General features: G+C 36.8%; 3 protein-coding genes across 3 annotated transcripts; all 3 read right to left on the reverse strand.

Annotated features, from left to right (window-relative positions):
• Window positions 1–6,523: 6,523 nt before the first annotated feature.
• Window positions 6,524–11,962, reverse strand: LOC107494199 (uncharacterized). The gene is made up of 3 exons (XM_016115255.3): window positions 11,832–11,962; window positions 11,431–11,654; window positions 6,524–6,884 (listed from the first exon to the last, which is right to left on the reverse strand). Exons 1-3 carry the CDS (start codon window positions 11,887–11,889, stop codon window positions 6,819–6,821), a joined length of 348 nt encoding a protein of 115 aa, XP_015970741.1. The 5' UTR covers window positions 11,890–11,962; the 3' UTR covers window positions 6,524–6,818.
• Window positions 11,963–13,545: 1,583 nt separating this feature from the next.
• On the reverse strand, window positions 13,546–15,840 carry LOC107494198 (metacaspase-9). Its single transcript, XM_016115254.3, has 2 exons — window positions 15,297–15,840; window positions 13,546–14,302 (listed from the first exon to the last, which is right to left on the reverse strand). Exons 1-2 carry the CDS (start codon window positions 15,643–15,645, stop codon window positions 13,716–13,718), a joined length of 936 nt encoding a protein of 311 aa, XP_015970740.3. The 5' UTR covers window positions 15,646–15,840; the 3' UTR covers window positions 13,546–13,715.
• Window positions 15,841–18,499: 2,659 nt separating this feature from the next.
• LOC107494197 (uncharacterized) lies at window positions 18,500–21,014 on the reverse strand. The gene is made up of 3 exons (XM_016115253.3): window positions 20,413–21,014; window positions 19,889–20,013; window positions 18,500–19,076 (listed from the first exon to the last, which is right to left on the reverse strand). Exons 1-3 carry the CDS (start codon window positions 20,831–20,833, stop codon window positions 18,870–18,872), a joined length of 753 nt encoding a protein of 250 aa, XP_015970739.1. The 5' UTR covers window positions 20,834–21,014; the 3' UTR covers window positions 18,500–18,869.
• Window positions 21,015–25,093: the final 4,079 nt, after the last annotated feature.

Genomic DNA, 25,093 nt, shown 5'->3' on the forward strand with positions numbered 1-25,093 from the left:
CTTAACTGTGTCATCCTTTTTGGAGGGTAAAAATGATTCAGGAATTTGTCTGACAACTGTTTCCATGTTTTTATGCTTGCTGTAGGTTGGTTATTCAACCACCTTTTAGCTTGATCTTTTACAGCAAATGGAAACAGTAATAGTCTGTAGACATCCTGATCTACCTCTTTATCATGTACTGTGTCAGAAATTTGTAAAAACTGTGCCAGAAACTCAGTAGGTTCTTCCTGTGGAAGACCGGAATACTGGCAATTTTGCTGCACTATGATAATGAGTTGAGGATTTATGCAGCTGTAATGGGGTTAGCATATGACCCCAGAGTCCTTTTGGACTGATTAATCCCACTTAAGTCCATAATGGACGAAAGGGAAATGATAATGATTGCAAGGAGATAAGTCAGCGACGCTTGCGCGTCATGTGCTCGTTTTTTTTTTAATATTCGGTCCCTGTTCTAAGATAGCTGCACGATCAGAAAAATAGTAAAATTTCAATAAAAATCAAATAAGTAAGAAAACTACTACTACGAAAAATAACTATGGATACGAAATTATCGGGTTGCCTCCCAACAAGCGCTCTTTTACCGTCACTAGCTTGACGGTCAGCTCCTCTAAGGAGGAGGATCATAGGGGCTCAACTCTTCACCCCTTACTTTGAACTTCTTTCCTCTGTCTCCATAACGTAGCTTAATATGCTCCAGAGAGAGGATTCTGCTTACTGTATAAATCCATGCTGGATTGCTGGTCAACACCACCTTCATTCTTGGGGAGAAACCTTCAGTGGGGATCTTTTTGTTTCTCCATCCTCTGTGTACTTTCTTCTTTTTGGGAACCTCCTCCTTGGTAGATGATGCATTCCCAACACCAAACTTATGTTTGATGTCAGGAATTTTATTGATTGTTGCCAAGGGAGGTTTGAGCTGCAGATTCTGCTGTGTATCATCAGGGGGTTTTTGAAGGGTTGGATCAATAAGCTCGGTCTGCATGCACCTCTCTCTTTCACCTGCTGAATGTACACCTTTGAAAACATGGAAGACTAGTTGATCATCAAGCATTCTAAGCACTAATTCGCCCACTTCTACATCAATCAGAGCTCTTCCAGTGGCTAGAAATGGTCTTCCTAGAATTATAGAGGCATTCTCATCCTCCCCCGTGTCAAGAATCACAAAGTCTACTGGGAGAAAGAACTTACCCACTTTGACCAAGATATTCTCCACTAATCCGTATGTAGGCTTCATAGATTTGTCTACCATCTGTAATACTATCTTTGTGGGTTGTGCCTCTTAGATTTGCAGCTTCTTCATCATAGATAAGGGCATTAGATTTATGCTTGTCCCCAGATCACATAGGGCTTTCTCAAAGGTTGTGCTCCCAATGGTGCATGGAATTTGAAAGCTCCCTAGATCTGACATATTCCTTGGCAAGTTATTCTGAATTACAGCACTACATTCTTTAGTCAGGACTACTGTCTCGTCTCCCTTTAAACGCTTCTTCTTTGACAACAGCTCCTTCATGAACTTGACAAAGATAGGCATTTGTTCCAAGACCTCAACAAAAGGAATATTGATTTGCAACTTTCTGAAGACTTCCAAGAACTTTGAAAATTGCTTGTCCTTGGTCTTCTTTTGAAGTTTCTGAGGATATGGCATCTTAGGCTTGTACTCAGGAGCCTTTGGCAATGTAGGATGAGTGTCAAGAGAGTTTGGAAATGGGTTGTCCGCACGCTTTGGAGGAGCGTGCTCTTCATCTTCCTTCTTCTCCTCTGGAGCTTCTTTTTCAACTGACTCTTCATTGACCTTAGCCTTAGAGCCAGCTACTTTACCACTTCTCAGTTGAATAACCTTGCAATCTTTTTCAATAGGCTCCTCAGCAACTTGTGCTTTCATACTTGCCACTTGTCCATTTATCAAGGTGATAGCCTTGCATTCCTCTCTTGGATTTACCATTGTATTACCAGAAAGGCTATTAGTGGTCCTTTGATCAATTTCATTAACTTTTGTTGCTAATTGACCCATCTGAATCTCTAAGTTCTTGATTGATGCTCTAGTTTCCTGTCTAAAACTTATCAACATTGCTTCCAAATCATTATTCTGTTGGGGCTGAGAAGTTGCTTGCTGAGATGACTAAAACTGGTGGTTATTAAAATTATTCTGTTGAAAATCACCCTGAGAATTATGATTAAAACTTTGTGGCCTCTGAGGTTGCTCTCTCCACCCAAAATTTGGGTGATTTCTCCACCCCTGATTGTAGGTCTTAGAATAGAGATCATTGTTGGGATTTCTAGGAGCACTCCCCATGTAATTGACCTGTTCAGAAGAAAATTGAGCATAATCATAATTATCATTTTGCACAAAATTACCTGTCATGTCATAAGAGGCTTCTTGAGGTGGATTTTGGGTGTTAATAGCTGAGACTTGTATGCCACCCATCTGTTGAGTAAGTAGACTTATTTGCTGAGACATAAGCTTGTTCTGAGCAAGAAGAGCATTAAGAGTTTTTATTTCCATGACACCCTTCTTCTGAGGAGCCTCAGAGTTCACAGGATTCGTGTTAGATGAGTATAAATATTAGATACTAGCAACCAATTCAATAAGCTCAATAGTCTCCTCCGGTGTCTTATTCTTGTGCAATGAATCACCTGCAGAATTATCTAAGCACATCTTGGACATTTCACCCGAACCTTCATAAAAGATATCTAGTTGGGTCCATTTGGAGAACATGTCCGGAGGGCATTGCCTAGTCAGTAGCTTGTATCTCTCCCAAGCTTCATAAAGAGTTTCACCATCCTTCTGCCTGAAGGTCTGAACCTCCACCCTAAGCTTAGTCAGCTTCTTTGGTGGGAAAAATTTAGTAAGAAACTCAGTAACAACCTTGTCTCAAGTATCCAAATTCTCCTTGGGTCAGGAATCTAGTCATAGCTTTGCTCCATTCCTCAGGACAAATGGGAAGAGCATGAGTTTGTACACCTCTGGGCTCACTCCATTTGTCTTCACAATATCACAAATCTGCAAAAAATTGAAAATAAATTGATTTAGGTCTTCGTGGGGATGACCATAATACTGGCAATTTTGTTGCACCAGGGTGACTAGTTGTGGCTTCAACTCAAAGTTATTCACAGCTATAGGAGGCACCACAATGTTTTTTCCATAAAGATCTGCAGTAGGAGCAGAATAAGAACCAAGCACTCTCCTTTATTGCTCATTCCCATTCGGATTTTCCACATTGACATTATCAGCATTATTAGGATCCATAGTGGATTCTGCAGCCTTGTAAAGCCTTGTCTGTTGTAAACGTCACCTGAATGTCCTTTCAGGTTCAGGATCAAAGTCTAAGAGATGTTCTTTGTCTCTGTTCCTGCGCATAAACAAACAGAAAACAAGAAAAGATGGGAATCTCTATGTCAGAGTGCAGAGAATTTCCAGTGAGGTAACCTGTGTAAAGAGATAAAATATTTTTTTCGAGATTAATAAAGCAAAAGTTAAATAAAATTAAAACTAAAACGCCTAATCTAAGCAATCAAACAACTAATAGTTGTTAATCACTATCAATCCCAGGCAACGGCGCCAAAAACTTAGTGCGGTGATTTAACAACCACAGACTAACCGGCAAGTACATCGGGTCGTACCAAGTAATACCTCAGGTGAGTGAGGGTCGATCCCACGAGTATTGATGGATCAAGCAATAATGGCTGATTGATGAGCTTAGTCAGGCAAACAGAAAAGAGTGTTGGATGTTCAAAGAGCATTAAACAATCGTGCAGAAACTAAAATAGTAAAGTAAATGGTTTGGAAATAAAATATGGAGAAAACAGTTAAGGTTTCAGAGTTATCTATTTTTCCGGATTAACTTTTCTTACTAACTATTTTAATCATGTAGGATTTAATTTATGACAAACTATATGTGACTAGACCCTAATTCCTTAGACCTTTCTAGTCTCCTCTAAAATTCATCAACAGCCAATTCCTTGGTCAATTAATTCCAATTAGAGGGTGATGATCAAATTCCAGTTTATATGCCACAAAAACTCTAATTACCCAAAAATAAAAGGATTATATGTCACGTATCCTGTTAAATCCAGATAATTAAAACTTAGGAGAATATGTTTTCAAGCTGTTGTTCAAGTAAAGAGCTTTTCCAAGTTATACAAGAACTCAAATAGAAAGAGGGTCATACTTCTGTTCCACCCAAATTCATAAGATGAAGAGCGAAAACAATTCTCAAATTATAAATCCATACATGAATTAAAATAGAAAAAGAAATAAAAATCAATCCATACAAATAGACAGAGCTCCTAACCTTAACATGGAGGTTTAGTTTCTCATGGTTCAGAGAAAAAATAAGGATTCAGGTAAAATGTACTGAGTTCCAATCTGATGGCATGAAAAGTTAACTAATGGAATCCCTTTTTATAACTAATCCTAATTAATTTTAGAAAAATCTATTTTCTAAAATTAAGTAATATCTTTTCCTAATTTAAAAATCAAATTTGAATTTAAATCAAAATTAATTATAACAATCATCAAGTCTTCAATTGATGGATGGGAACCACTTGATTTCTTTACTCTGCATCCTCTGATCTGTGCTTTCCGGGCTGAAAACTGGGTCAAAAGCAGCCCAGAAATTGCCCCAAGTACTTTCTGCACATGGCGCATGTCACGCGTACGCGTCGATAATCTTTTTCGCGTGTCATGCGTACGCGTTAATTATGCGCATGCGTCGCTGTGTAAATCTTTAAATCACGTGTACGCGTCATCCACGTGCACACGTCGCCATGAAAAGCTCCAAATCACGCGCACGCGTCAAGTACGCGTATGCGTCGCTCCTCGCTGGTTTTCTCTTTTAATTCTTGTGCTGCAGAAACTCCATCAAATCCAGCTGAATGCTATCTAAAATAAACAAAAATGCACAAGACTCAAAGTAGCATCCATAGTGGCTAAAAGATAATTAATTCTTGATTAAACTCAACAATTTAAGTACAAATTCACTAGAAAAAAATAAGAAAGATGCTCACGTATCAAACACCATCTACGCAGGTTTGTGAAACTGGACTTAGTTTGGTACAGGGTGGATGGAATGGGCAAAAAGATGTAGCTGCAGGAATACCACCATTATAGGGTGGAGGAAATTAGACAGACATCGTGATGGGAGGATGAAGCCGCAAGAGCTCCCGTTTGAGGTTGCTGACATATTATTTCTAATTTTGATATTTTCGTGAAAACAAGCTTTTCTAAACATCTTAAATTTTTAGTATCAAAATACAATCAATATTCATTAATAATAATAATAATAATAATAATAATAATAATAATAATAATAATAATAATAATAATAATTAACATCTCAAAACTATAAGAAATTAAGCGCAATACTTCTAGCAAATACTTGATAAGGGGAGAATTCATTATTTGAGTATGCAAAAATTAAATTATTATCACTCTTTTTCTCTAAACCAAATTAATAGAAAATATAATCTAAACTAAAAAAATTTGGATAAATTTTGATGAAAATAAGACTCAAATTTTGTAAGTCGTAAAAAATTATAACAAGAAAGAGGGAGCAAGGTAAAAGAACAAACCAATGAGAGAGTAGATAGATGGAGCGATAGAGTAGCATACGAGGTAAAGAGAAAGGATGCACCGACTATAGCAAGATGGATTGGCGGCCATGCAACTCCACAACGACACAGATGTGCAAGGTGGAAGAAGAAAGAATAATGGTTTCACGACCTTCTACTTTACTTTTGTGTATGGGTCTGATGTTGAGATTTGAGAATGAGTTGGGTCTAAATGATGCCTCCATGCATGTGTTAATTATATTATTAAGAAAATGTTTAATTTAGTAGAGATTGTCCACAAAACCGCCACTAACATATTAGATTCTACTGCACATTTATAAGTGCAGATTGAGGCGCTGTTATCTTTCTAATTTGTGGCGATTTTGAAAATGGTTTTCAATTTTTTGCTGCTATTTTCTGTTTATGTTGTAGTGGCTAGACATTCTAATGACTATCTAAAGTGGTAATTGAAGTTTTTTTAATCTCAATTTACTCTTTACAAAGCATTTAAAATCCTAATTCTCATTTTACTTATGAATTTTAAAGGTTTCTTAAAGAATAAATTGAGTAAAAAATTTTAATCGTCACTTCGGATAGCTATTAGAAAATTTAGCAAGGTAGCCATCAATTCGTCTCAACACAGCGTTAATGGTTTTGAAACGAAAATAAAGTCGGGATCTTATATGAGTCATAGATTTTAAGTTGGGAACTTATTTGAATAAATTAAAATTTTAAGGAACAAATTGAATTATGAGTATAAGTTGAAATATTAATTTGAATGTTTTTTTTCCTCCATGCATCTTAGTTGTTATTATATATCTATCACACACAATATAATATAGTTAAAAGTATATTATTTTTTTTTCAATTGGTACTGTATGATCTCTCATTTAATAAAAAAAAGAAAGATAATCATTTGAGGCCATAGTGAATGAAGACAATCTCATAAAAGTTAGTTTAATAATCATCGGTACTATAAATGAAAGGTTGAGATTAAGTAATGGATGACCTCAATGTTTTTGAGCAATGAAGAGGATCTATCCCAGCTCCAACAAATGTTGACTTTGACAAATTTGCCATGCTAATTGCCATGATGGTCCTATCCCAAAAGGAATGAAAAAATACAATTCGGATATCAAAGTGGCTCCAATAATAATAATGAACAAATTCTATGAAGAGATTCTTCCTTCCATTATTTTTTCTCCTCTCTCCCCAACACCTCGAAAGCTCTTTAGGGTTTGGAAAGAGTAGTTCATCTTACATCAGTTTTACATCGTGAATCCATCCTCATTAGATACATCTAGTGAAGCGTGTAAATCTTCAGCATCGTCGTCCTGAAAAATAAAATGGCAAGTGAAACAGAACACGTAAAACCAACAGAACAGGAACATGAAGAACCCCTAGTAGTGTACGATGAAGAGGACATCTCGGAAAGTGTTCAACAATATCAAAACAGTATCATCGGAAGGCTCATGACTAACAAAGAAATCAACTTGGGATGGATCCAGACAGCAATGATAAATATTTGGAAGAGACCAAGATGCTTCAGAGTAATGGAAATAAAACCAAAAATATACCAGTTTTTTTTCCAACATGAAGCAGATCTGAACAAAGTACTTAGAGAAAATCCATGGTACTTCAGAAATGCTTGGCTAATAGTCAAAAGATGGCAAAAGGGAGAGGAAAATGTTGACAAAGGACTGGACACAATAGAGACCAAAATGTAGATTTGGGGCCTCCCAGAGCATTGCAAAACAATAAATCTTGGGAGGAAAATAGCTGTATGTATGGGAGAAATATCTGAATGTGAGCTGTATGAAGTAAGAAAGGATCAAGAAATGTTCATCAAAGCCACTATCAAGATGAACACCAACACACCTTTCATGAAGGGAACAAATGTGGGCAGCAAGGAGGAAGGTCTTATATGGATTACCTTCAAATATGAAAAGCTACCAACTTTCTGCTACTACTGCGAAAAAGTAGGACACGACGAGAACACCTGCGAGAGAGCGGAAAAAGATGAAGAAAAAGGTAAGAATAATTCGAAATCCCTAGGTCCATGGTTAAAAGCTGAGTACATAGGAACCAAAGTGAGGAAAACAAATGAAAAAACAGAGACTGAACAGGGCCATACAAATATGTGCGATCAAGCACTAAAAGCTAAGCTAGCTGATAGGTTAATGGAAAAATTGGCGAGTCTGTCGGTTGCGGACTCTCAGGAGTCTGAAATCGGGAAAGATTCATGCCAAGCCCCTGCTTTAACTCTCCCGGACATCTTCTTGCTGAGAAGGGATTTGGGAGAAGATATCAAAAAGGGGAAGGACCTCTAGAAGCCTTCAGATATGCCACCGAAATATAACAAGGAGCAAAAGAAAGAAACCGAGGAAAACAAGATAAATGAGCAACCAGAAAATGGAACAAAGCAGCTGATGAATGGTAAAAAAGAAGAAGAAAGGAATATAGAAGAATAGAAAACAAGAGCCTCTAATGGGATAAATGACATCACTAACTCAAAGGGAGGAGAAAAGTCTATAATGGAAAAGAAATGGAAGCGACAAGCCAGAGAGGTAGCGGGAAACATAGTAATGAGCCCAGATCCAGAAAACAAAGCACAAAAGAGGAAAGATAATCCAGCAGAAGAGATTGAGACAGATGAAATGACAACAAAGAACAAGAGACATGCAACAACACAAAGATCGGTGGAGGCTGCTGTGCAGCCCCGCCGGGAACCATGAAAATACTGAGTTGGAATTGCCGTGGGCTTAGGAACCCATGGGCAATGCGAGCCTTAAACAAGCTCATCCAACAAAAAGCTCCCAACCTTGTTTTTCTCATAGAGACAAGGAAGAAGGCGAATGAGATAATGAGGCTGAGATACAGAGGCGGGCTACAAAACGTAATTGGAGTGGATTGTAAGGGCGAAGGAAGACAAAGAAGTGGGGGTCTAGCAATGCTGTGGGACAGCTCAATAGATATCAAATTGATATCCATGTCATCAAATCACATTGACATTGAGGTGAAAATAGAAGATAACAGCTGTGTTTGGAGAGCAACAGGGTTTTATGGCTTTCCAGAAAATCAAAACAAGAAAGCTAGTTGGGAACTTATAAGGTCGCTTGGACAGAATTCTAATCTCCCTGGGTGATAATTAGCGATTTCAACCAAGTGATGAGCCAGAGTGAGAAACAAGGAGGAGCCCCAGTTATTTATCACAAGTCAGAGGCTTTCAAGAGGCTATCCAGACCAGTGAGCTTCTTGATCTCGGCTTCATTGGTAACTCTTTTACCTGGTCAAATGGGCAAGTAGGGGAAAAGAATATTCAAGAATGTTTGGACAGAGCTATGGCGAACATTGAATGGAAGGAGAAATTTCCAAAGTCAGCAGTCCAGCATTTAACTAGATATAAATCAGACCACTGTCCCATTTTTCTTGACTTAATTGGAAGTGAAAGGTTGAGAAGGAAGAAACAGAAAAAATTTAGATTTGAAGAAATATGGTTGACAAATGAAAATTGTGGACACGTAGTGGAAGAAACATGGAAAAATAGCAGGGGGCATAAAGGAGAAGCTGCAATTCTGCACTGAGAGACTGGATAGCTGGGGACAAGAAGTTTTTGGGGACATCCCGAGGAGAATTAGGGTGAACCAACAGAGGCTGGACAATCTCAACAAACTTCCACAATCCGACGAGACTTTGAGGACGACAAAAGAGGTAGAGGCCGAACTAGACAACCTGCTGCAAGACAAAGAAATTTGGTGGAGCCAGAGATCAAGAGCCACATGGCTGAACCATGGAGACAAAAATACCAAGTTCTTCCACCAAAAAGCATCCCTGAGAAAAATGAGGAATCGGGTAGATTCAATCACAGATGGCGCGGGAATCAAGTACGAGGATGAAGAGGAAATTGAAAGAGTAATGAAAAGTTTTTTTTTTGAGAAACTGTTTACATCGGAAGAAGTTATAGATGTGAAAGAATCAGTTGACATGGTGAGAGGCGGGATAAATGGTAAAAGATTTGAGACTCTCAATGCTGATTTCACTAGCGACAAAGTTTATCAAGCGCTTCATCAGATGCACCCTACGAAAGCGTCGGGACCCGATGGCTTTCCAGCCATATTCTACCAAAGAATGTGGAAATGTGTTGGCAAGGATGTCACTGATGCTGTCCTAAAGATTCTCAATGAAGGAGCTGACGCAAAGCAAATAAACCAAACCCATATCTGCATGATCCCCAAAGTGGCAAGGCCAAAACACACTAAAGAGTACCGCCCCATCTCTCTATGCAATGTCATCTTCAAATTGGTAACAAAAACCATGGCTAATAGATTAAAGATTATTCTCCCGCAGATTATTGGTGAAAATCAAAGCACTTTTGTCCCGGATAGACTAATCACGGATAATGGGTTGATTCCCTTTGAAATCTTTCACTACATGAAGAAGAAAACAAGGGGAAGAAAAGGTTATGTAGGTCTAAAGCTCGATATGGAGAAAGCGTACGATAGAGTCGAGTGGATTTTCCTAAGAGAGGTGTTAATCTCAATGGGTTTTCCAAATAGATGGGTGCAAACAATCTGAAAATGTGTCAGTACAACCTCCTTCTCAGTGCTGCTGAATGGAGCCCCATCAAACCTTTTAAACCCTCGAGAGGGTTGAGACAAGGAGCCCCCTCTCCCCATACCTCTTCATTATTTGTGCCGAAGTGCTATCAGACAACCTCATGAAGGCGCAAGAGAGCAAAATGATTCACGGGATCAAGATCTCTAGAACAGGGCCAGAGATAAACCATCTTTTCTTTGCAGATGATAGTATACTCTTCACTAGAGCAACAGACCAGGACATCCAAGCAACAAAGAAAGTGTTGGTCAGGTTCCAACAAGCCTCGGGACAACGAATTAACACGAAAAAATCAGAGCTGTCTTTTAGCCGAAATGTACCTACTATCAGACAAAGATTGATTCAAGAACGGTTAGGAATAAAGGCTGTAGAAAGGCACTCAAAGTATCTGGGGCTACCGACTTTCGTCGGAAGATCCAAAAAATAAGTCTTCGAGTACGTCCAAGAGAAGGTGTGGAAAAAGCTCAAAGGGTGAAAGGAAAAGTTTCTATCAAAGGCTGGGAAGGAGGTGCTCATAAAAGTGGTGGTTCAATTAATTCTAACTTACATCATAGGGTGTTTTAGGTTACCAACGAGTCTATGTCAACACATCGCATCTATGATTAGTAAGTTTTACTGGGGCTCGAAGAATGGAGAGAGAAAGATACATTGGGTTAAATGGGAAAAACTCTGTAACCCAAAACAGAGTGGTGGATTAGGCTTTCGAGACATTGAGGCCTTTAATTCAGCTCTCTTAGCTAAACAGGGGTGGAGACTCATTCGAAACTCAGAATCTCTAGCCGCAAGAACCATCAGGAAAAAATACTACAATCGAAAAACCTTTTTGAATGCAGATTTGGGGTTCACTCCCAGTTTCACGTGGAGAAGCATATGGCAAGCAAAAGGTGTGCTTGAACTGGGTGGTTTCTGGAAGGTAGGTAATGGTAAAGAGATTAAAGTTTGGAAAGATCCCTGGCTATCCAAACAGAACAGTTCAAAAGTATGATCCCCCAACCCACCATCTCTAGACAAGATTACTAAAGTAAAGGAGCTTATGAAGGAAGAGGAAAAAGAATGAAATACAGAGCTGATAAACCAAGTCTTCCTACCTTTCGAAGCAAAACAAATTCTAGAGATCCCAATTCCCAGATCAAAGCAATCAGACAAGTTCATTTGAAAAAAGGCAAAAAATGGATTGTTCAGAGTAAAGCTAGCATACCACGAAATTAAAGCACAAAACAGGAATCAATCAACAAATTGGCAAGAAGAACAGAGAAAGGAAGGTACCTGGAAACAGATTTGGAAGATTAAAGCCTCCCCAAGAACACTGAATTTTCTGTGGAGACTGATGCATAAATCCCTCCCAACTATGAAGAACCTAAGGCGCAGAGGAATTGAATGTCCACCAATTTGTGAGAGATGCTGGGCAGGAGAGGAGACAGAAGAACACCTCTTCAAACACTGTGATTTTGCAAGGCATTTCTGGTTTGCATCACCATTCAATTTAAGGCCTGAAACAAACAGAGAAAATAATGTGAAAGGATGGATTACACAGATTTTGGGTAAGCTTCAGATGAAAGAACAAGGCCTTTTTGTACCTTACTAAATCAACTCTGACAAGTAAGGAATTCGATGATTTTTTAAAAGAAAGTACTAACAATTGAGGAAGAAATAAAAAAAGCATTGACCTCCTTCGAAGAATTCTGGAACACCCAAGCTACTTTGGAAGAGTTGAGGAAGAGTCATAACTCACCAACTTTCATTACGCAAAAGTGGGAAGAGTCACCAAACTCAATGCTAAAAGTAAATGTAGATGCAGCCGTTGGTAAGATTAATAAATGAGGTGTAGGAGTTGTTATTAGAGATAACTTGGGCCAAGTCATGGCAACAGTTTGTTGGGCTATTCCATTCCCCCTTGAGGCCCATGAGGCATAAGCATATGCTGCCTATCGAGGAATGAAGATGGTTATAGAAAGTTGTTTTACAAATATTATTTTGGAGAGTGATAGTATGCAGGTGGTGAAAGCTCTCAAACAAGGAAAGATAATTGACTCTTATGTTGGTTTCTTCATTGCTGATAGTTTGTATTTAATAGGTAATTTTAGATCAATTTCTTTTAGTCATGTGAAGAGACAAGGAAATAGAGTAGCTCGTGAATTAGCACAATATGCTCTTACCAATCCAAATAGAGTGTGGATGGAAGATGCACCTACTCATGTAATGAATCTGGCCTTGACAGATATATTGGCTCCTTTGAATTGATAATTCTTCCTTTTCCCAGTCAAAAAAAAAAATAATGAACAAAGAACTATATACAAATGATGTTGTCACATAAATTACAAAAGTATTAATTTGTTAATTCTGAAATTTATGTGAGGATTCAGCCGGTTTATGGTTATAATTAATTAAACAGGGCCCCGATTTTTAACAAAAAGCTGCTTTTTGTGACAATAAAGGTTTTTCCTTTCCCTAATGTCATTGCCAACTGAAGTTAGACCAAGCAATTAAACCCCTAAAGAAGGGTAGGGTATTAATTTAGTCCTACAAAAAAGGTACTCCAACGTCAATCGATTTGTTAAAATATTATGATGTTGAGTCCATAAAATGTTAATCAATAAACTAAATTAAGATGAATTCTAATAAAAACATTCAGTGCTATTGCAATAGACCCTATTACAAATTTGAATTCGAGGTCGCAAAACTTTTATTGAAAATCTAGAAATTTAAAGTTTCAATACTTTTATAATGCATATATTAGAAATATTTTAAAATATCAACTTTTAAATAACCTTAACAAGTGTTCTTACAAAATCCTAAAAGAAATTAACACATCATTATACACCAATAACTATTTTTTATCATGTCATGTATGACCATTTTTTAAAAGATCAATTTGATGTTTTACTCGACGCTTGATTTTTTTATCAAAATGTTTTACTCCAATCTAGAATGATCAAATTGATTCCTTTGATAGGGGAAAAATGACACTAGATCCTCGGGCTAATCCCCATCTCTTCTAATATTTTTTTTCTATTATTATTTTGGGTGGTGTTGCTCTTATAATTTAGTCCTGAAAACTATTTGTGGCCATTTCTTATTTTTTGGTTACGTTTATCCCAGTTAACTTTAGCTTCTAGTAAAATTAAAATTATTTGCAAAAAATAAAGTTAGCTTAGTGATAGAAACACATTATAATTCTGAATAAATTTAGATTCCATTCCTAAAAAGAACATCTTTTGGCCAAACACATCTAGCTAACTTCAAAACAAAATTTGTTAGGATTGAAACATAATGCAACTAAAGCAAACTTCAATAGCTCACAAGTTAATTAATGTCACCTAAAATCAATTTTATGAGAAGTAGAACGAAATACACACCGAGTCTAGAGGTGCCTTCATGCAATAACAAAGCACAGGTCTCACACAACTCAAGTTGATATATATTTTCCCAAAAGAATAAATAGTTCTTTTCAGTTTTCACTTATTCCAAATAATAAAAATTAACACAACAATAACAAGAGTCACACAGACACACACATCAAATAATCAACAATAACAATCTCAGAGCTTTAATTAACTTTGCCACAAGAAAGTAGCATTTGCATTCTCATCACTGCAATAGAGACAAGGATGCTGCTGAAACCCCTGTGATTGAAGCAACTTCCTAGCTAAAATCACAACTTCTCTGTTACTTATCGTACCAGGATTCTCCGTCAAAACCATCTGAACGGCATTGCTGAATGCACCATAAGCCTTTGCGCTCACTTCGTTCGGCCTCATGTCGGCAGATGTCTCATCAGGCTGGCAGCCACTCAGCAGAACGCCGTTGTCCGCCCGAAGCGGTGTGGACAATTCAGGATCCGGCAGGGGAAGCCGGAACCTCAGGCTGGCTTCCTCACCGAAGGATTCTAACAAGTGTGTTCCAATGTCAGTGGTGTTTATTTTTGTTAGCGATGAAAGGTGCTGCAATATGGACTCAAAGGGAATTGTCTTTGGGGTGTAAGTGTAATTTTTCGGTGCTTCACTTTTGGAGATTACTGATGATGGCCCTATCTGTTCCTTCTCTTTGTCGATTAGGCCGCCGCTGTGGCATGAGTCTGACAGGATTGTGAGGCTCGCGCCACTCGGCAGCCGATTCACCAGTTGCCGGAAATCCAAATCTATATTAATTGACAACAGTAGTGAAGGAATTAGTTCAATAACTAACATGTTACCTTTGTTAAGATGGCTATTACGGTTTAAAACGTAATTACAAGGCATGTGATCTAGTTTAGACCACGTATCCTGCCCTCCTTTTTTTAATTTAGTTTTTGAACTACATAACTGAAATTTATTGAATAACAATAATGTAAAGCATTATTTTAATTTCTAGCTATAGCTTCAATCCTAATTTTCTCTCTAAGTTTCAAAAAAATGTATTTTTTTTTAAAGTTTTATTTTATCTTATTTTAATTTTTTTAATCAAAATTACTATAGAAAAACATGACATTTTTTAAAAGAAAAGTTTTAATTTTTCCCAAATAACAAAAATAAAACACTTGGGATAAAAATTGAATGCTTTAAATGTTAAGTATGAAATTAAAATTTAATCTAAACATTAAGAAGTAAAAGAATATTTAGCTTGTTAAGCTTTTCATAGATTAACCTTATTCTATATGAAAGTTAGTACCTCCTGCTATTAGAAATCCATTAGAAAATGACTTGCCAAATTTAATATAAACATTATTTATCTAAAAAAATGGCCACTTTCGTTTTCTAATTCTTGTCTCTTAATTTTATTTCTTCTATTTTTAGAATTTTTTAAAAGTAATATTTCCAAGTATAAAAAAAATTATATCTGTTATTTCAAATTTTCCATCGGAAAACCATGAAAAATATATAGTAAACAGAAATAAGGTGGTATTTAAAAAATACAAACTTTAAATAAAATTCAAATACACCTTAATTGTGCTCTAATTAGAGCATCTTTTGATTATATGATTTTGCAAACAATTTAATGAACAAAAATATCATGTTTACGCAAAAAAGAATTAGTCACTAAATCAACTATAGTATATTTGTTTATAAATATATGTATTTTTCTTTTCATTTTCAATATGTCTTATGTACAGATTTTTAATTTTTTATTTACACGTAACAATTGATAATACATACCTGTGATAAGATTGAAGTCACAAGGCACAATTGCTTCCTCTTGGCGGAATGGATGGCCACGTTTCTTTGAAGGGATCCTGGTTCCATGTCCACTGTAGTGAAAGTACAGAACATCCCCAGCTTTGGCTGCATCGACCATGCGAGCCAGCGCCAGCTTGATGTTGGCGCCGGTGGGCAAAGGCGAGGATGAGCCGGGTGCATCGGTTAGGACCTCAATGTTGGCAGCTTCAAACTCAAAGCGCTTCACTAGTGTGTCCCTCATAGCCAGCACATCGTTTATGCAGCCATGCAACTCGTTAGGGGTGTTATAGTAATTGCACCCCACCAAAACAGCTAGCCTCTNNNNCATATTTTAGAATTCTGATGCTGGTGGTTTAATCGAGAGTTTTAATTTCTTAGTGTTTGGGCTAATGGGCCTAGAGAGATGATTGATTCATGTCCATTATCCTTCCAATGGAGTGGATTTATAGTTCTTGGAGTAGCATTGTTCATTGGCTTTGAATTTGATGCAAGCAATCTTCTACCTCGTGTATTGTTGTCTTTCAAGCGAGGGAAATTATTATTTTTTAAAAAATATTAAATAAAGAAAATTTTCTAAGTGTAAAGGAGTTTGTTAATCAACCTATGATTAGAAATTTATATTGTTACTTTCGGGCAAGACTATACTGATATGTTAAAGATTGTGACTGGGGGGAAGATTAGGTTTTAACTTCATTGGGTAAATGGAATGGAAGAGAAAAATGTGACTTTCTTTTTCTTTATTAGGCGTATAATAACATATGATTTCAATGAGTTATATATAGTTCAAATGACATAGTCCCTTTATTCGAATCTTCCTATTTTTGGTATATATATATTATTCATATACCGAATTACCCATACAAGACTTGAACTTTGATCCAACAATACATAGTGTCTTGAAAGTTTGGCCTAAATCATGGGAACCTCTAAATAGTAGAGTCTTGACGTATGAGAATAATCAACCAATTGAAAAATGGGGATGCTCCCATAAAGATGCATCAAATATCTTTTTTTAAAGATGTTTTTTAATAATTAAAATTTAACACATATAATCACTTAAATTGTGTTATTTTTGTCAAAATATATATATATATAATAGGAATATTTTAGTTATGTTTTATAATAGGGATATTGTAGTAATTTTTTATAAAAAATATTAATTTATACCAATTCAAAATTTAATTTATTAATTTTTTTGTTAAACTGATTTGTCCAGTCTAACTTTTAATAAAAAAAATAATACAGTTTAATTGATTATATGTATTAAATATTAATTTTTAAAAAACATCTTTAAAAAAAAACGTTTTTGACATCTTTATTTAAGTGGCTCCCTTGAAAAATTATATTTTATCTAAGCTAATAATCTGAAGCAACACATGCTCACATGGAACTTGCTTAAGCTAACGATTAATTTATACTTGCCCACAACTCATCCACTCATTCCATAGCTAGGTCCAACCTAACTAAGATAAGCTTTCTAAATTTATTTTGATCAAAATAAAATATTATCATTATTTCATTATTATTATTATTTATTATTATTTTGATATGTTCTGTTCATAAAATCGCAGTGACTTCGAGTTCTTAATTAGCTTGGTCATTGAAACGGTCCTTGCGTGCAAGCAAACCGCATATTTTTTGGGATGTTCCCACCGGATATCCATCATTTATGTTTCAGTTTATAAAGCAACAAATTTTTTATTATGTTTAATTGTTTATATAATATGGTGGATATTCTAATGGATTCTATAATTATCCTTATGTGAAGTTGTTTTATTTTAACCATTAGATAATAAATTATTGGATTTATTTGATATGTTAAAAAGTGTTATTTTTATTTAAAAGATAATAAGTTACATTTTTAAACAAAATATTTTGATAAAAAAAAATAATTTTGGCATCTTCTATAGAGTAATTGCCTATATAATATACCATAGAATGAAATGTCTCTATCTAATTGAGACACGATAAGTTCTTGTCTTGCACGTGATAATGCACTAGCAAGTTCCATCTTGAAATCAATAACACAATTCTCAAAATTGATTTGATTTGAGACTGCGATCAGTTCTTAATCTTAATTAAAATTCGTTATAATGAATAGGATTTGAAATGATTATCTCAATCAGTGTCCATGTTTAGAACACCGCTACAAGATGTATAACATAACATAACATGGTAGTGAGTAGTGACATCCAAAATGGTTACAATCAAATCAAAAGTAATACATAAACACCTGACATCAACAGAAAATAAACTGAAATTTTGAAAATGTGACAGGCAAAGACTGATATTATGTGTTACGTAATCTAATTGCATGCCAAGTTCTGGCAAATTTTCTGATCGATCAGCATTTCTGTAATCAAATGTTGTGAAAATCTTTAGAAAAAAGCAATTTCATCCCTGAAAGCTTCAAATTAGGCTATGCCAGACCTGCACCTGAATTAGTGTGTTTAACTACATTTTTACATGCACATACCTTAAACTGACGATGATTTCAAAGTCAGTTTAACTCCCAGTGTGTAATTTCCCCAAAATTGATTTTATTTATAAATCAACAAGGATTTTGAAGAGAAATTTGACGAAATTTGAGATACAACTAATAATGAATTGAATCCTTTATTTTTTATTTTACTCTTCCTTTATTTTGATATAGAGTGTTGGAAAAAGAAAGAAGATAGAGAAGAGAAAAACGTGTGCACAGGCCGAAAGTATTTTAAATATCATATTTTAACATCAAATTTTTAATTTAAATTATGTGTACACAAAAATTAATTACCATGTAATTGTGTATAAATACATTTGTTGCTTAATTTATTTTTAATATGTAATTTATATTTCAATATGTATTTTATAATAGTAATTAATTTTAGTAACTGATTTTACTGTACACTTAACATGGTTGTTTAATTAGGAAATGAATCCTCTCTAATTTTTTTAACAATTATGAGAATAAAGTGTCATCTCAAACTCTTCAATGTTTTTCTCCCATGTTTTCTCTTGGTTAGTGAGAGATCACACTTTATTCTCGCAATTGTTAAAAAAATTGAGAGCATCTATTCCCGTTTAATTATCCCAAATTACTTAGCTCCAAATCAAGTAAACAGCTCAGACAGTTATTCTATGCCCTCATTTGGGAATAACCAAATCAGGTTTCCCATGGAGAAACCAAAAAAAAAAAAACATAATGGAAGGAACACTTTATTTACATTGAAGGAACATGTATAATGGAAGTCTGTAAATTGGCCAACATCCAAAATGTATATGGTTGTTCGGGGGAAATTGTAATAAATCCATGTACCAACCCTGAGGAGAAAATATGTAATACAGAAAATTCAAAAACTGTACCTTTTTTTCACTTCTCTTATCTGACTAGCTTCCCTGTAAAAACCTCACATTCACCAAGTGAGTTTGTGTCAGAGCTATGTACACTTTTAAATACATAAAACAACTTGAAGGCTAACTCTCTCATTCTGTGCAGTAATGTCCCACTAATAGTAATCCTCACATTCAATTTAGAGTTTCATCTTCATGATTTTCATGAAGAGAGGCGTCTTAAAGATCTTTCCAAACATTGAAATCGGTACTTGAAGCATTATAGTTTATAGTGTTGTCCTGGCATCCTATAAAGAATGTACTCCGAACCGGATCTATGTTCACCAAAGCATGTGCGGTATTACTGGGGCTGGCAGCAACAACAATATCATCTGGACCAATGATCACTTCGGCGTAACCAGTATCAGTTACCTCACTATTCTCCAACTGCAGACAGGTTTAGACTTGCAAGTCATGAATGGGAATTATATGCAGAAGTAAAAAGTTATTAATAATACAAAGAAATGTGAATGCCAACATCTTGTTCACACGCCATGCTACTTCCTGAAACTAGAATTCTGCACTAAACTAGGGATTAGGACTCTGGTGTAGACAGTGAGAATTAGAACCTGTGAACATCATTAGGTCCTTTCCACCAATCTCAGCCATGTGATAGTTTGGGAGTGGGTTTAATTTTCAGAAATTCTTCGCATCCATCATTGGCCTTGCATTAGAAATACCCCACAGGACACATCTAGGGATCAAGTACACTTTGGTGGTAAAAATTGGAAAATAATAATTGCAGTGTAAAACAACCAATTTAACCCGATGCTCAACAAATAGTGATTGCAGTGTTAAACAAGGAATCGCTGATTCTCTTATCCCCAACAAACAAAAACACAAAGTAAACAATGAAATGTTCAGCAGATGCAATGCAATTCTTCATTTAATCCTGATGCAAAATCAATAAATTGTGTCAGATGAAATACTTTTCAACCCAGAGCAATGGAACTATGGCAGCCTCATCAATTAACACCCCCACCCTCCTTTTTCTTTCATCCTTTTTAGAGCTTTTCCCTCCGAGATTTTTTAGAATTGCGATTGCAACTAATAATTAATTACATCATGCTGTTAAAACTCCTTTACTCTCTGCAAGAGTTGCTATACTTAACAATAAATAGTGAGAAATATCTCAAGACACATAAAGTACAAATAAATGTTAATAAAATAATAGAAATATAGAATACCATAAAGCTTACCCTAAATTTGGTTAGGGCACCCCAAAGGACAAATGTCTCGTTGCAATCATGATGCCTATGATTCCCTCTCAACCTGCCAGGCCGAATCTCTCCTATATGAACCGAAGCACAAGTGAGAGCTCCACCTGCAGAGAACCAACCACCATTTCCCTTTCAAATTTCAATGGCCACAAAACATAGAATCACATCGTACATCTACAAATCCACTAAACTAGGAAACAGATCATAACAAGAATGCAAAATCCTCATTTAAAAAAAATAATAAAAAAGCTAAAATGCAAACTATTCTCAAAATGGACGAGACACCAAATTACTCCACCCAAAAATTCTCAACTTCAATTTGACCTTGCTCCTTCGCATAATCACATTATAAATATGCTAATCTCCAATCTATGAACCAAACAGATGGCTAAATACACGTTCAACGATATTCAATTAAAAACTACGATCGAATTTGACATACCGATCTCTAACTAAAAGGCAATGATGAGAAACACCGAAGTTAGAGGGGAAAAAGAAAAAACCTAAAATGCCAGAAGCTCGAGCTAGCGAGATAGGGTCGAGGAGCCAACCGCGGGTGTCCTTAGCGACGGGGGAGGGGACGGAGGAGCTGAACCTAACAAGGTTGGCCATTCTATCGGCTTCGCGGGTTGATTCCGTTAGAGGCGACGGAAAGCGTTGAAGGCGGGCGGAGGAGGAAGAAGAGGAATGGTGGATGGTGAAGGAGATCCATGTGAGGATGAGGAGGAAGCAGAGGAGGAAGGGAAGAGCTTGCGGCTTCTGAAGGAAGTGAGGGAGTGTGGCGTGGAAAGGAGGACGGATCTGGTGGAACCCAGCGGTGGGGTCCAGGGATGGACCTGCAAGGGCGGCGGTGTTGATGTAAACTGACCTTCTGGTGTTGGTGTTGGTGGCAGTGGTGGGGCTCCTCTCAGTTGGCCCTCTCATGTCTCGTTTCAGTTTTGCGTGTGTGGGAGAGATCCTCTTCCTTCGGTTTCCTGTTTTTTGTCCTCGAAACCACAGTTTTGTGCTTGCTTCCTTGCTGGGGTTCGGCTGTGGAATCTGGATACTGGATAGAGTTTGACAATAGAGGGTGCCTAGTATTGGCCTGTGTAGGTTGGTGATTCCGTTTGGGTATTGTTGCTCTAGTTATTTATTAAAAGAAAAGCTCAAGACACTGATTTTAATTTATGTTAGTATTTTTTAATTATTTTCTTTTGTTTAAAAAATATTATGTGACTCTAAAAAATATATTATTAGAATTTAGTTAACATCTGACCTAAAGACATATGATAAATTTATTATTAATAGAAAATTTAAATATTTTTATTTAATACAAATAAAATAAACACATTGAAAACTTAAATTTTTTATATTTTTAATAAAAAATTTTATTTTTGTAATTTTAACATGTGCTATTAAGACTCATGTTAGCTAAATTCATATTATTAATATATAATTCCATAACATACTAATACAGTTAGTATTGGACTAGCTCACTTAAAAAATTATACTATAAATAAGAGTATGATGTAATAATGTAGGGGAACATGGTGTAATTAGAAACTCTACTTTCTCTCTTTGGCCCTATGTCTAGGGATTTCTCTTCTATTCTCTCTGATTATCTCTAATTCTCTCTAGTTCTTGATACAAATTCGTATCAAATGGTGCTTTCATTGAACACCATGCTAAATTCCTATGATGATGCAATTTGGAATCAGATTCAAACTAGTTTAGATCGCTTGAATTCAGATTATGAAAAACGATCCAAGATACTTGCAGATATTCAGGCAACCTACACCAAAATTTGTGCAACCTTCCGAAATCATCAACGAATCCAACAGCCTCCAATATGCCAGATTCAAGCCAAATCAACCTCAGCTTTTCCACCACTCAACAATGATTCAACAAAGTCAGCAGCAGAAAATTCAATAATCACAGATTTCCGATTTTGGAATTCAGATCAAGAATATCAAATTGCTAAGTCTACAACAGCGAAAGCTTCAGAATCAGCAAGGAATCCAGAAATTACAGAAGAAGTTCACATCAAAGGAGAAGAAGGAGACTCATCAAATTTCAAGTTTACAGTTCAACCTCAACTACAAACAAAATCAACAGAGGTGGCAGATCAAGCAATAATTCAGCATTCATCTTTGTCTATTTGTAATTACTACGATGCAGTACCACCATTTCAGCAACAACAACAACCTTCTTGTCTAAATTCAACTCTCATAGATGCAGAAAAAAAAAGAAGCAACAGATTTGGCTGAAGTAACAGAATTAGCTTTCAATTTTGAATTTCAACCAGTATAATCAACAGCAATTTCAGTTCAAGCAGGATTCCAGAATTCAATTCTAGAACTGCAATCAAACTTACCTCTCATTCTAGAACATACAAGAGAAGAAAACATGGATCTACATTTGGCGCATTTGGAGGAAACGGCTCCGGCCGAGGAAGAAGTTATCGTCCAGGGCGGCGGATCAGCAGTGGAGGAGTGGAATCGCCCACCGCCAAAGCCACCTTACTCGTTTACAAAGGCGGCGGTTGGCCAGGCGACGGCAAGCGGCGCTGGCGAAGCTGTGGTTCTGCATCAAGGGAGTAGCGCCGAGGTCGGCACCATCGTGATGGAGGAAGGAGAGGAAACCGTGCATGAAGGAGGCGGCTGGATCCAAAGCGGCAAGGACGGTGGCGCGAGTGGTTCCGCGGGTGTACTTCGCTGTGGCGTTGTCGCGACGCGCAAAGCACCGCAAACGACGAGAAGTCGTATGGAGAAAGCACTGAGTTCCGACGGCAATCCTCGCAGAGGCTGGCTCCGTCATGCTTCTCCGTTAGTGGCCAAGCTACCGCCTCTCACGGCGGCTGTCTTCCCGTGGGATCGAGGCGGCGAACAACACAACAACAATTTGCAGTGGCGAGCGGCAGTTTTGGTAAGTGGCAGAGAGAATGCCACAACAAACCAAGGAGAGGGAAGACAGAGACGGCAGGACGAGAGCTGGATGGCAATTCCCCCATGCAACTCTGCGACTGCCGGCGACGTGTGGTGCACGAAATTGGAAATCACAATTCTTTACAACTTCACACAACTAACCAGCAAGTGCACTGGGTCGTCCAAGTAATACCTTACGTGAGTAAGGGTTGATCCCATGGAGATTGTTGGCTTGAAGCAAGTTATGGTTATCTTGTAACTCTTAGTCAGGATATCAATTATAATTATCAGTTGACTTGCAAATGAACAAAAGAACATGAAATAAATACTTGATATGCAGTAATGGAGAATATGTTGGATTTTTGTCTTCTGAATCTCTGCTTTCTTCCTGTCTTCGACTTCACGCACGCAAGTTCCCTCCCTTGGAAATCTGTATGTTTGGTGGGTCACCGTTGTCAATAGCTACCATCCATCCTCTCAGTTAAAATAGTCCAGGTACGCTGTCACTGCACGGCTAATCATCTGTCGGTTCTCACTCATGTTGAAATAGGATCCATCGATCCTTTTGCGTCTGTCACTACGCCCAACCCTTGTGAGTTTGAAGCTCGTCACAGTCATCCAATCCCTGAATCCTACTTGGAATACCACAGACAAGGTTTAGACTTTCCGGATTCTCAAGAATGCTGCCAATGGATTCTAGCTTATACCACGAAGACTCTAATTAAGGGATCTAAGAGATACTCATTCAGTAGAATGGGGTGGTTGTCAGGCACGCGTTCATAGGTTGAGAATGATGATGAGTGTCACGGATCATCACATTCGTCATATTGAAGTGCGAATGAATATCTTGGATATAAACAAGCGTGTTTGAATAGAAAACAAGTAACCTAGGTTTACAGAAAATGAGTAAACTGAGATAGATAGTGCAGAAATACACTTCTGAGGCTCACTTGGTGTGTGCTGGGGCTGAGCTTTGAGCTTTACACGTGCATAGGCTATTTCTTGAGTTAAGCGCCAGGTTGTAACCTGTTTCTGGCGTTTAACGCCAGAATGGAACATGGAATTGGCGGCAAACGCCAGTTTACGTCATTTATCTTCGAGCAATTGAGAGCGCGCCAATTGGACTCCTATAGCTCCAAAAAATCCATTCCGAGTGCAGGGAGGTCAGAATCCAACAGCATCAGCAGTCCTTTTTCAGCCTGAATCAGATTTTTACTCAGATCCTTCATTTTCAGTCAGAAAATACCTAAAATCACAGAAAAACACACAAAGTCATAGTAAAGTCCAGAACTATGAATTTTGCCTAAAAACTAATAAAAATATACTAAAAATTAACTAAAACATACTAAAAACTACATGAAATTACCCCCAAAAAGCGTATAAAATATCCGCTCATCACAACACCAAACTTATACTGTTGCTTGTCCCCAAGAAACTAGATAAATAAAATAGGATAAAAAGAAATCAAGAAGCAATAATATCTCAGAGTTTTAAGTGAAGCTCAGATTCTAATTAGATGAGCGGGGCTAGTAGCTTTTTACTTCCGAACAGTTTTGGCATCTCACTTTATCCTTTGAAATTCAGAATGATTGGCATCCACATGAACTCAGAATTCAGATAATGTTATTGGTTCTCCTATTTTAGCATGTTGATTCTTGAACATAGTTACTTATGAGTCTTGGCTGTGACCCTAAACATTTTGTTTTCAAGTATTACCACCAGATACATAAATGCCACAGACACATAACTGGGTGAACCTTTTCAGATTGTGACTCAGCTTTGCTAAAGTCCCCAGTTAGAGGTGTCCAGAGTTCTTAGGCACACTCTTTTACTTTGGATCACGACTTTAATCACTCAGTCTCAAACTCTTCACCTGGACCTTCATGACACAAGCACATGGTTAGGGATAGCTTGATTTAGCCGCTTAGGCCAGGATTTTATTCCTTTAGGCCCTCCTTTCCATTGATGCTCAAAGCCTTGGATCCTTTTTGCCCTTGCCTTTTGGTTTAAGGGGCTATTGACTTTTTCTGCTTTCTTTTTCTTGCTTCAAAAATCAATTTCATGATTTTTTAGATCATCAATAGCATTTCTCTTGTTCATCATTCCTTCAAGAGCCAACAGATTTAACATTCATAAACTCTACTATCAAAATTATGCATTGTTCATGCATTCATTCAGAAGACAAAAAGTATTGCCACCATATATAAATAATTTGAATTTTTCTTATTAAAAAATCAAAAAAATATTGCTTCCTTATTCTAAAAATTTGCTATTTTATTCA

This window comes from Arachis duranensis, chromosome 6 (genome assembly GCF_000817695.3).
Source record: "Arachis duranensis cultivar V14167 chromosome 6, aradu.V14167.gnm2.J7QH, whole genome shotgun sequence".
NCBI lineage: Eukaryota > Viridiplantae > Streptophyta > Magnoliopsida > Fabales > Fabaceae > Arachis > Arachis duranensis.